Here is a 13,204-nt window from a genome sequence, read left to right as displayed (position 1 = left end):
GACCACACACGTCTGCACTTTTAAAAAATTTTAGTCACTTTGACACTGCCATCTTCCACCTATCTTACTTTTTTATCTTGCTATTCCTCTCTTCTCTCTTGTAACGGGGTCGTGGCATTTGGATTATGGGGTAAACCTGCTTAGCAGCTCCAGCTGCCTCTGATGGAGCTTCTGAAGCTCTCCTGACCGAGGGAGAGTCTGATGCTGATGCTGATGCTGATGCTGCAGCTGCCCCTGCAGCTGTCGCACCCACAGCCACCGCCACTGCCACCGCTACCACTGCTGCCACTGCTGCTGCAGCTGCACCAGTCCCTGCCTCTCTGCCCATCTCCGCCCCTGCCACCACCTCAGCCACAGAAATTGACCTTTTCGGAGGTCAGTGTGGTTCGACGGCTGGATGTAGGCCCGTATTCATGGCATGGCTGCCTGTCTGCTCCAATCATTTTGTCATCAAGTTATTTACTGATATAAATTTGGTATATAAATGACTGGGATTTGACTTCCTAAACTTTCCATTGCAGCCACTGGTAAATTCATTGAGAGTGCTTCTTTTGAAAACCACATAAATATACTTTTGTTCTATCAGATACATTTTGTATGTGATGTATGTTTCTGTGATATCTAAAGAATGAGGAGAATCTAACTCACATTTTTTGATGTCACATGAAGACTTAGTAACAAATATCTCAATGTATATTGTGACATTTCAACAAGCAGTTGGCACCAGAACCCCAGTTTGTGCCTCGTGCCATATATTACCATCAACATTTGAGTCACAGAGCTAAAAATCTGATTAATAAACAGAACAATTGCCACTGTTATGTATGTATTTCCACAAACCTCAAATATTCTTCTTAATATCTGGATTAAAAATGATTTTGTCAGTAAAAAGAAAAATGATGCATCGCTCATCAACATGTTGATTTTCCATCCCATGAGCTCTCAGTAGTTATTACCACATTATGACATGCATACTCAGTAATCATGGGACCACACCCATCTTTAAATTCAGCCTTCACTGAAATACACACCTGTAAAGTTTTGTGACTGCATTTGGCAGAGTTGTGCTGAAACATGTCCACAGACAGACAGACACATGTCTCAAAATCCACCTCTGTGATTGTCTCTGCTACAGTAGGTGTCTCCAGAACCATACTTTTCCATGATGACTCACGCAAGCACTCACACACATGGTGACATCAGCCACCAGTCAATTAGCTGGTTAATGTAACTGATAATACAATTCTTCATTTTGGTGTACACATTGAAAGGAGAATTGTCATGTCCGTCTGCCATATTTGTTTGGATTAGAGGCACATATTTAAAAAACCTTTTCCTCCATGTGGTTAGTGGTAGTCCTTGATGATCCTGGAAATACCTTGAGAACAACAACAATCATAAGATCATCAGATTTATATTTTTTCATGAAATTAGATGCTTAGTGCTGTGACTCAAATGTAATGGTAATCTACCTGTTACTAATATTCTTGCCCCCTCATTTGTTTACGAGCATGCACACTAATGTGCTTGCACAAACCCTGTTTTGCACTGAGCACAGAGCAAAACGTTTATCATTTCTGGCACATCCCAAAAATACCAGGCACTGCAGAGGATTACTTGCTTTTCTCTGGGTTTATTCGAAGCTGCACAGTTGTCACAGAAAACTAATGTGCTTAGACATTGACATGTTTTAAACATTCACAAGAGTGTTTCATTATATACATGTGCACCTCAGTAAACCCACTGCAATGTAATTAATCTCCTATCAGTTGCTTTTTGCTTTTTTTGTTTATCACCCATGTGTCCCTAATGGCTTACCAACAGTTTCATTAATTTGCCACAATGATGAATAGCTGGATGATATTTTGGCTTTTTAATAATAACCTCAGCCCCAACATTTGTATCTGCTGAAAAGAATTTGAACTGAATTTCTTCGTCAAAGAGATACTCTTCCTTGTCCATCCCTGAACCTGACATGTTCCTTCTTGTCACAGAGCAAAATTAACTTGTGACAACCTCATTTCACACATCTGCACAAACTGTGCAGTCACTGAATGCAGCATTATGCAGCCTTCCAAAACTCATCATGTGACTAATGGTGGTACAATCTGATCAGTCGCCACAGTAACCAGGCTGCATATTTCTTGTATTCTCTGCTTTTCCCTGATGCTGACCTCTCATTTTTGTTTCCTGTCCACTCCATCTCTTTACTCATCCTATGTTCTTTACATCCATGTGTCTGTCGGTGTGTTGGCCCTGGGGGTTATGTTTTGTGTGTGTTGCGTTCCGGCTGTATTCGTCTGCAATACCCTAGATGCGTTTGCACCTTCCCCAGGAGACGGTCCTGCTGCCGTGGCCGCGGGCCCTGCTGCTGATGCTTTTGGTGGATCTGGTGGGTGACAAGACAGCTTTTTGTGCAAGTGTGTGTGTGTATGTATGTGTGTGTGTATGTGTATGTATGTATGTATGTATGTGTGAATGTAAAAGCTGTTGTTGCTTTTATTATATTGAAGCTGCTTCTGCATTCATAGGAGACAGTAGAACAAACGTCTACTGTTTCACCCCGAATCCTGCTGTAATGCCCCAGTCATGGACCCTCTCCTCCCTCATCTTGACTCCTCCTCTCCTTCTAATATTCACCCAGTGAATACTGCAGTAAAAAGCAGCTATTTATTACACTGTAGGAATAAATACCATTTGTTTTAATACCACTTACTCTAAATAATGATGGTGAAGATTGTGCTAATCATCGTTGAGCCTTTTTTTCTTTTCCTTTGAAAATAACTAACTCCATTTAGTTTCTTTCTTCGACCTACTGTGCACTGCAAATCAGTGGCTGGAGCAATGCATGGAGTGACTGTGCTTTCTCACAAATTATATTCTTCAAACACTGGAAATCAAATGTATTCCTTTATATTACATTTTGGGTGCTCTAGTTTGGGCATTTACTAGTAACTGCAGCAGTCACAGAAGCAGTGGCACTGACCGCCTGTAATAATTACACATGCTGATCTGCTTAGCTTTTCAATGATGAGAATACAGGCTCTTAGATGATCCATAACTTATCTCTGGAAAGTTTTGATTTAACACACAATAAAAAATTGAGAAGGAAGTTTATACAGAAACTAGAAATCGCTGCTACATTTAAATTTTCAACCAATTTCTAACTAGCTAATGTTTATACAGTAATAAGTGATATCTCTTTTATGTTTTCCACGCCATGTAACAACGTGCTGCCTAGTAAGAACTGGATTGATTAAAGATAGGGTTGGTAATTTGTCTCTGAAACACGTTTCATCTTATTTGTTGAAATCCTCTTCATGTCCTGACAGCCATCAATAAAAAAAGCTCTCGCAGAACATTAATAAACATGACTAATCATTTAACGCGAACCAAATTAAATGATTGGCTGGCTTACCTGTCTGTCACTAACCGACCTGCCTGGCCACATCCTGCCCGTGCTCTCACTGCACATGACCGAGTCTTCACAAGCCAGACGCAGAGATGATATAGCCAGAAGTTAGCAAGCTAGTCACGGAAAAGTCGGATCGTAGCAGTTGTCAGTCATTGCACGTTTATGTGTTTTCGGGGTGTAGCTTTGACGAGAGGGCTAATGGCTAATTTTTTCAAAGTGTAGCCTGGTCTTGCTAGCTTTTCAAGGATTACCAACCCTAGCTTTAAATAGCCAGTTTCTGTTTATATCGATGTCTGGGTGAGTAATATTTAGCTTACACTAAATTTGGCTACGTTCTCACAGATGAAGACAAGTCACTGTTAGTCCTTGGGTAGTTAAGTAGAAAATAGTTTCTTAAATCGCTCTTAGTTCCATTATAGTTTTCGAGCTTTTATGTAATAACCTCTTGCATGCAAACGTGTTCTCTTAAGTTAATTTTTGTACAGTCAGTGATGAGTTAGTGAAGAATTGGTCGACACTGTCAGTTGTAGCTTGTGAAGTTAATGAGGGACCATGTGCATGGTTTATTTATTTTTAACCTGATTTGGAGCTCCAGAGGCATCTGGCCTCACAAATATGCTTTTTACCGTGTTTGCTGTTCTAACAAACCCTCAATCCCCCTCCCCTTCCCCTTCCATCCACCACCCCCTTCCCCTCTTCTCTAATCAAACCCCCGCCCCTCCCTCAACACCACCAACCCTTGCTGCTCCTCATGAAGACCCCTTTGCCACGACGGAAGGGAGTGCAGACATTGCTCCAGAGCTGGACCTGTTCGCCATGAGGCCCGCCGCCACGGGGGCCACCGCCACCACCCCTGCCGCCATCATCCCTCCCACCTCTAGTGAGGCGCCGACCATCGTCGCCCCCATCGCTGCCCCCGCTGCTCCCACCCCTTCTTCCACCACCACAACCACCACCGACACCACCACAGAGTCTGCAGCCGCCCCGACTCTAGATATCTTTGGTGGTAAAGTCCTCTCGCTCTCATTCTGCCTCTAACTGCATTGCCCTGCATTATGACACTGATGATGACAATGGTGAAGGTTTTGATGATGACTGTGTTGCTCCTGCTAGTGATGATGATGATGATGATGATGATGATGATGATGATGATGATGATGATGATGAATTAGTGACAATGATAACAACTTGCCCAGACCCTACATTTCAAACTTGGTTTTCTATTTTCCATGATGCTTTTTCTTCAGATACAGATCATTTAAACAAGCTAATCAAGCATCTTGACCTCCTCTGCATAACAGAAAACATTTTGATATAAAAAAAATTACAGTGACGGCCATTGTGTCTGTTGCTTTCAAAGGTAATCCCTTGATTATGCACTGTACCAAAACCCTGAAAGCTGTTTCTCTCCTTTTCTTATCAGAGGTGGCTCAACTTGTTTTGATTATTAACCTAATACTAACACATATGAAACCATAGAAGAAATGTATTTTCTTCTCCTGCTTGTGATCAGTGTTTTAGATAGTGACAGCTGAGAATGCTTTATTGTAGCTTATGCACTTTAGTTAAAGGGGAATATTGCATAATTTTTAAATACAGGTATACTGCAGTTTTGGTTGATCAGGTTCACTCCTGCTGACCAGAAGAGAGGTTATGGGTTATGTATATTGGTAGAAAAGTGGATGGCTATTCATGTGATTTGGAAAAGGTGGATGCAGAACTTGCCACTTGCCGCAGTCAGCAGCTAATGGATTGCCATAAAATTTGCACAGAGATTCATGGTCCCCAGAGGATGAATCTTACTCACCTCTCCTGTGGGGTCTTGAGTTGAAATAATGTCATATTTATTAGACCAAATGACATTTTTTTCAAGATATTCATGGTTTCCTGATGATGTATCCAGCTGACTTTGGGGATTCTGACTTTTCAAGTAGCTCTACAAGGCAGAGTACACAGACTTAAATCTGTGATAATCACATAACCGTAACAACTAAAGTAATTTCTGGTCACACACTCAAAATATGCTGCTGCAAAAAGAAAAAGCATTTTATCGTCCTCATGGTGACATTTTGCAATATTCCCTCTTTGAACTGTTTTATTTTGCATTGCACTGAACAGACACACAACAACTCACCTGATTAATAATATAAATGTATGATCTTGCTGCTTTCCCTCATCTCTTCTTAACTCATCATTCTGTATGCACTGGACTAAAACTCTGAATGTCCATATGATTGTGTGTCCTTGTTCTTAGATATGTTTGATTCAATGCCTGAGCAAAGCCCCAGCACAGAATCCAAAGCTGCTACCACTCCTAGCGTAGACCTTTTTGGTGCAGGTACAGGAGCTGATATCCATTTTTCTGTGTGGAACCTCTTTCATCTCCTCTGGTTTCCATATGTCCACTTTTCTGTCATCTGTCTTTTTTTTTCACCCCACACGTCTTGGTTTGTCCCCCATAGTGGTATGATGACTGTGCATGTACCCACTCGTTCAGTCTTGGATTGTCGTTGTGGCTGCTTTTTTATCTACGCTGTGTCTTTCTACCTGCCACGCTAATACTTTTCTTTGCTCCCCCGACCTCCACATTTTTTCTTCTTTCTCGTATTCTGCCTCTCGCTTGCTTTGGTAAATTAGACCTTCCTGCTGTCTCACGCGGGCCCTCTCCTTTGCCCGAGCTGGCTCCGGCTGGAGACATTGTAACGGGTGAGTTCAGCTGCTTTACCTTTACTGCATCACAGTCTCCATTCCTTTTTTCGACGAAGTGTGCAGCAAGACTCCAGACCTGACTTAAGATGAAGTCTTTTGCATGGAGCTGGTGTCTGCATGCACAAGCACACCAGTCAAATACCAAATCGTGCAAACTTCAAGGATGTGGATACAATTAAAATGCAGGGATGCTTGCTTACTTCTCCTGCTTCCTCTCTGCATGCCAGGCATAATAACAGTGCATGAACAGAGCATTCTCTGCTTGGAAATAAAGCCTTCACTGACTAATGCAGGCGTTCAGATTTGAGAGTAATTGAATCCCTTCCTGCTTCTTCTTCTCTGCTTAGACTTTACATCTCCAGCTCCTGCTGCTGCTGCTCCTTCTTCTCCTGCTCCTGCTGAAGCTCATGGCTCAGAAGCCTCGACTCCGCCCAAAGCAGAGTCAGCGCCAGTTATTGACCTGCTGGGTACTGTGCTGCACTAATTCACTAACACACAAATACACAGACATATACATCATTTGAAACAACATATGCTGTTTACAATATGTATATATATACAGTATATTTGTCCATTCTGTACGTTTGTACATTTTTAACTTAATGTTTCTCTTTCTTCTTGGTGTTTTAAAAAAAAATCATCACTGAGTTGTTACAGTAAGTTCTGAGGTTATTGTTTGTAGCTTAGAGGCTGATAGAGTATAGTGATAGACTGTAGGTGTGAAACTAATTTCAGCCCTTTTTAAATAAGACTATAGACAGATCATAGATACAAAACAGAAAGTAGTTCGCACTAGACTCCAGTTACGTTCCCCAAAAAAAGTTAAAACTCTGTGTTGTATGTTGCCATTGTGTTTTCAGTTATGTTCTGCGTATGCAATGCTCAGAATTTTGCTGACTTACTGAACTAAAACACGGGATGTGAACCTTTTCTTATGGACCGGCACTTTGTGCATGTTTGCATAGCTCAGCAATTACTGGATGGATTGTTTTGAAATATGTGATGATGAAACAGATGTTTTTTGTACTGATGTACCTTGAGTAAAGTACTAATTAGCTAATTTTAGGGTGTTAACTTAGGGTGAAATATACAAGGTAAATGTCTATCTAACTTTATAATATAAAATATAATATAGGTTCAATGTAAAGGGTCACATTTGTTTTCTATCATGTTGAGTTAGTGTGAATACGTTTTATGTATTTTTTTATGTAACATGTAATATATACAAATATACAGCTTGCCCAGTCTTTAAATTGAATATAATCTCGTGATTTACAGGTACAGGTACACCCTTCTACCACAAAGAGAAGTGGTATAGATAATGGATGGATGGATGGATGGATAGCACAACTGAGAAGTGTTCACACATTCCAGCTTCTCTCTTTTGATTTGTTGTCTGTGAGCTTCTGCAAAGCCAGCTAGCTCCCATTGTAAAAACTGAATTTGATGTTTGAGAACACTGGTCCCATCATAACAGTTCAGAGTTCACCTGACATATTTCCACTTATTTTCATCTCAGTTTTTAGTGTTTATATATGACCATATTCTGGGCATGTGCATTTATCGAGGTAGTCAGGGTGATCTGTCTCCCTGTCTCCCACCTCCCTACCGGGTCTCAGTGTGTGGTCCAGGGCTGACCTCTCACCCCTTTCTGCCCTCCATGCTGCGTTGTGGATAATTGGACATGCAGACTCCTTCAGCAGCTCTGTGGAGGAGAAGCAGAGCTCTGCTCCTGGAGGGCCCGGAGACGACCTGCTGGGAGGTGAGACACCTTTTAGAGTTCCATCAAAGCATCTCATGAAAATGATGGTTAAATTACTGCAGCAAATTTGGATGAAATAATGACAGCCTTGAAGAAAGTTGCAAAGTTGGCAAACAACTGCTGGAAATGTCTTATGCTGCTAAATATTATGCAGTAAGTAATGACGGTGATGCATCAGTCAAATGGATATTGACAAAGACTTGGCACAGGACTGGTTGATTTAATTAGAAAGTTCTAAAATGGTTTTAGTCTCATTTGTGAAATGTTTCCTCCACGACATCAGAATGATGCCAAATCTTCTATCTGTCATTGGTGTATGGCCAAATGTTGATTAATATCCCAAAGGTCTCTCTGTTTTGACCTTTTTGTTTTCATCTGTTTACCTTAAAGAATATGACATTTTCAACACAAACATTGTATGCTTTCAGTATGACAAATCTGAATGTAGCGCGTCGTGGTGCGAGTCTTTGAGTCATACACTGTGTGTAGCATTAATGGCAATAAAACTATAATCACTTTTAGGCGTACATTAGCAGACCTAGACACTGTGTATTTTCAATGGGCTTCCCATGTAGTGCCTAAGAAGAAAAACAATGTACATTTTGCTTCTTAATTATATATAGTGATCTGTGGTGGAAGAAGAATATTTTATTGAAGAAAAAGTAAAACTACAACAGTGGGAAAATAGTAATTTGAAGTAAAACTCCTAATGAGGTAAAGTACAAATTATTATCACCAAAATGTGCTGAAAATGTCAAACCTAAAAGAGCTTGTGTTGCAGGAAAAGGTCCTTTGGGATCGACACTTTTTTATTATTATCATTATTAGATTGTTAAGACTGTGTATTTTATCACTGCAGCTGTGTAACATGGTGAGTTTTAACTACTATACACAGATCACAAGATAAATGTGAGAGCTAATAAGGTGATTAATGGTTTAAGAGAATGGGTTACAGAATTATTTGTTCATTTGTCTGAATTTTCTGTACTTTCAGGATAATATGAGTTCTGTGTGCCTTGTGTGGTTATTTAACTGAATCTGAAAAGTGACAAGGGAAACAAAATGTGCAGAGCCACAACTTTTTTTCCTAATATGTCACAAGTACTTAATAATGCATTGGATGTCATAAGCTCATTCTAATCTTTTACTAGTAACTAGAAAAGTAACCAGTAGCTATGGCTGTCAAATACTGTAATAAAAATATGAACCCCCACTTGAAACTAATGAAGTAGCAGTGTAAAGTAGCATAAAATGCACTGAAGTAGAGCATAAGTACTTCAGAATTATACTTAAGTAATAAGTAATGTAGCAAATGTATTTAGTAACCAACGATCACTTATAGCAGATGTATGCTCCTTATATTTTAATATTTTTCTCATTTGTGTTCATATTTGCTTCATTATTTTATCTGGTTTGCTCTGGTTGAGTAAATTGCTTCTCCACGGTGCTCTAAACTGCTGCTATTTGCTGCTGCAGGGTTAATCTTTCTCAAGACGCAGATCCAAAATAAAATTTTGCTTTTAAGATGCCTCATGTTCCATCTGTTGCGTCACTAATCATAGTGAATTTGTGTTGGTCATGTAGTAACGGTGACAGGGACCAGTTGTGCGTCTTTCTTACCTCATGATTCCTCTCTTTTATGTCCCTCAGGCCTGATGTCTCCCACCCTGGCCCCCACTGCTGCTCCACCTCTGGCACCCTTGGCTCCCTTGGGTTCCTTGGCTCCTTTGGCTCCCTTGGTTCCTTTGGCTCCTTTGGCTCCTTTGGCTCCCTTGGTTCCTTTGGCTCCCTTGGCTCCCTTGGCTCCCTTGGCTCCAGCTCGGGCGCAGAATGACCTCTTGGAGTCAGGCTTTGACGCCCTGGGCTCGCTGGTGTCTCCAACACGACCAGTCCGTGGAAGAGCTGCAGCAGCACCAGAATCTGCAACCAATACATCGGCGCCCTCTGGTGGCTTTGATGCTTCAAGTAAGTGAATCATAATTAGTTATGTTGGAGGAATCGTTTTCCTTCGTCTAGCTTCATTTTAATAATTTGTGTGATTTTGGTGCCTTGTTAAATATTAGAAAATGACAAAATGTCTCCTATTCACATTTGCACAGGTCTCTTGCTTGATGCTTTAATCTGCTTCATTAAAACTGTTGTATGTTAACAGTGGAGCGAGTCATCTCTTCCTGCTCACAGCTTGATTTCTGCATGAATGAGACTGACCTGATCTGCTGTTGCTGTCACTGTCCTCCTGATATGAATCTGTTGTTTCAGCAGCTTTACTCCTCAGCACTACTCCCCCCCCGCTACACTGATTTCTCTTTCTCTTTATTCTCTTGTACTCTCACAAATGCTGTGCTTTTCTCCACCTCCTAATCATTTCACGACCGCCCTCTCACAATCTTTTTTTGTTCTCCACATCTTTACTGTACTGCCTCATTTTTTTTAAATGTTCCTTTCACCCCTGTTCACACCCCCTCCTCTCTGCTGGGTCATCATTGTTTGCTTCTTCTAATCTGTAATTGGTGAGTTGAACACTGCAGTTCATTGCAGCATGTGCAGTTCGGACGGTTCTTCCCTTCGGTGTCTTCTAACCATGTTTCTATTTTGCATGTTGCAAAACGAGCCCTGTTTGACTCCTGCATGAGACAACTTACTGTTGTTTACGTTTGTACACTGCATCTTTATCTCCCTCTGTGTTTTAGAGCAGTGGCTCTTATTGTGACCACATGCCATCAAGCCCTGAGTCCGCTTGCACTAGAGTAGGTCTGAAGGTTTTCATTCCAGTCCTGAAGGGTTACAGCAACACTTTTCGATTATATACTTTTCCATGTGATCCATTAAACAGCATGACATTGTGGGTGAGGCTCTTACTCTTTGGTCAGAGATCAGAATCAAGAAAGCTAGATAATGAAAACATTATGTTTTTATAAGTCTATAATCACCTGAAACTAAGAATCATTGTTGTTCTGAGATTTCAAAAATGAAGTTGAAATATTAGCAGAATAAAGTCATAATATTAGAAGAAAAAAGTGTCATAATAATATGAGAATAAAGAAAGAATATTTAGGAGAGGAGAACCTGTGCTTGCTGGACTTACACTCCTTCTGGATTCAAACGTTTGAATCAATCTCATTGGGTTTTTTTAAACGACAGTCGACCACCACCAAACATTTCCTCCTTCACAGAGGCAATTTCCTTCCGAATCTGTATGTATGATAATGGGGTGCTGATTAAGAAGGATTTTATTATTTATGAAAACTATTTTCAAATCTAACTTATATATATTTTATCTATTTATTTATTAATTCATTTATTTATTCTTTTCTTTTTTTGAAGAATAGAACAGAAAGAAAGTTATGTTACTCTTGTAATAGTTTATAGTTTTAACGTTTAACATTTTTTATCAGTTTTGGAAACTATTTAATTTGCCACTGTGAAGCCTCTTTAACAATTACAATTGATATTTGCACTTCTCTCTGAGTGCAGAGATTCACAGCCAGTTGGAATGAAAACCTGCTAAATATTTGGCCTTGATGACATCTGGTTCAAAGCAGGGCTTTATTGTCGAAGCAGCCAGTGGTTAAGTTCCTGAACATGTAACATGGCGAAGCAACGAGCCAAGAGAGTGCAGTTGCTGTAGTTGTTTCCCTCTGAATGCTCAAACATATTTACAGTCCTGTGTTGTGCATGTCAGGCACAGATAACGACCAATGCTGTCACAACTGGATTGCACCCCCACCGTACTGTCTGGTCTCACACCTGTCTGCTGCCCGTGTTGTAGCAAGATTAGGGATTTGCAGGTTTGTAATCTGTGTTGTTTCTCTGATGTCCCGCCATTCCCACCCTCTCCCCAAGTGTTTGATGGATTAGGCGACTTGCTGATGCCCGCCATCACGCCCCAGAGCACCGGGGGCAGCACTGCTGGAAGCACAGCTGGAAGCATGGGAACTCCCGTCGCACCAGGAGGCGTGGCGGCTGCTGCCAAAACCATTGGAGGGGATCTGGACTCGTCACTGGCCAACCTGATTGGAGGTAAACAGCAGCTTTTCATCCCTGAGCTAAGTCTTTAGAATCATTAATTCATGTCAAGTTAACTTTCTTTGATTTCTTTCTTCTCTTCAGACCTCGGCGTAAAGAAAAAGTAAGTGTGTTTAAATATGTGAATTCCGTGTATGCATGATGCTTGTGAAGGCTCAAACACATGTTCCTATGTTACAACAGCAGTCAGATTTTTTTTTAGACATTAAATTGTTTTCTTATTTAATTCCTGGAATTTGAACAAACCTCTCAGGTCTCTCCTGTGTTTAATCTCTTTCAGGGACCCACAGAGTGAGAAGAAGCTGACAGGAGGCGCCAACTGGACGCCACATGTAGCCCCCACAAGCTGGGCTACACCAGCCCCCATGGTAAGAACAATATGGACTCTCCCGCCAAGAGATCAAACTTCATTCTAGAGTAGTTTAAATTCTGCTTGCTGAGTTAAGAACTGTGTCTGCTGCCTCAGACACATATGATGTAGCTGTCAACATACGTTTGAAATGATATCAAGTCCCAAACAAATGTTGTTCATTAATGCAGAAAAGATGCAAACATGATGGGAACATCCAAACTCCCACAAGCTGTGTGAGCTGTGATTAAGGTTTTAAGAACATACCAGTTGTGCTGATGTTATGTTCTGTCTACTTATATGTTTACACTGGGGAGCAGCGAGAGATGGCATTTTAAAACCCTGTCCTGTACATAGCAGAATTGACAATAAAGTTGACTTTGACTTTGACTTGACCTCTGTCTGTCTCTTAAGGCTGGGGCCACCCCTGGAGCTCCTGGAGCACCAGGAGCCGGTCCACCTAGTGGAGCCATGGTGCCACCAATGAGTGCACAGCCTTGCTTTACCATGGTGAGACTCATTTCATTCACAGTGAAATCTCTCATGTACAATACTGCACTTCAGTTCCATAATATCTAGATAATCCTAAAGGCTTATAGTGATGAATCTGTTTTGCCTTGACAAATCCCAGTCTACTGTGCTCTCCCTGTCTCACCAGCCTCCAGTAGCAGGGCCTGGAGCTCCCATGATGCAACCCATGATGGGGCAGCCAATGATGGGACAGCCCATGATGAGACCTGCCTTCACAAGTGTGGCTGGAGCTGCACCTGGAGCCGCTGCACCAGGAGCAGCGGTAACAGACCACCAACACGCACACACATACAGTACACACACACAGAAGCCTACATTAAATCAGGCCTATTGTTTACACACACAGTAAAGCAGTTATACTTTTCTACATGATGAAAGCATTCATGATGTTGTAAAAAAAACATGGACAGCG

At 41.2% G+C, this 13,204-nt stretch overlaps 1 protein-coding gene across 16 annotated transcripts in view; it reads left to right on the top strand.

The window, feature by feature from the left end:
- Positions 1-13,204, top strand: part of snap91a (synaptosome associated protein 91a) — a 72,162-nt gene that overhangs the window by 55,904 nt on the left and 3,054 nt on the right. For 6 of the 16 annotated variants that reach the window (XM_047340820.1, XM_047340819.1, XM_047340814.1 and 3 more), the window contains 13 exons: positions 145-375; positions 2,315-2,392; positions 4,173-4,421; positions 5,670-5,753; positions 6,053-6,121; positions 6,472-6,591; positions 7,815-7,886; positions 9,537-9,851; positions 11,730-11,906; positions 11,997-12,015; positions 12,193-12,280; positions 12,676-12,771; positions 12,920-13,054. In XM_047340820.1, the coding sequence (XP_047196776.1) occupies positions 145-375; positions 2,315-2,392; positions 4,173-4,421; positions 5,670-5,753; positions 6,053-6,121; positions 6,472-6,591; positions 7,815-7,886; positions 9,537-9,851; positions 11,730-11,906; positions 11,997-12,015; positions 12,193-12,280; positions 12,676-12,771; positions 12,920-13,054 (1,733 nt within the window). Of the gene's footprint in view, positions 1-144; positions 376-2,314; positions 2,393-4,172; positions 4,422-5,669; positions 5,754-6,052; positions 6,122-6,471; positions 6,592-7,743; positions 7,887-9,536; positions 9,852-11,729; positions 11,907-11,996; positions 12,016-12,192; positions 12,281-12,675; positions 12,772-12,919; positions 13,055-13,204 lie in introns of those variants that run through there. The other 10 variants (XM_047340813.1, XM_047340816.1, XM_047340815.1 and 7 more) reach the window with 10 other exon arrangements.

The sequence above is a fragment of the Hippoglossus stenolepis genome, chromosome 8, assembly GCF_022539355.2.
Source record: "Hippoglossus stenolepis isolate QCI-W04-F060 chromosome 8, HSTE1.2, whole genome shotgun sequence".
In the NCBI taxonomy this organism is placed as follows: domain Eukaryota; kingdom Metazoa; phylum Chordata; class Actinopteri; order Pleuronectiformes; family Pleuronectidae; genus Hippoglossus; species Hippoglossus stenolepis.
This window is presented reverse-complemented; position numbering and strand designations above follow the sequence as displayed.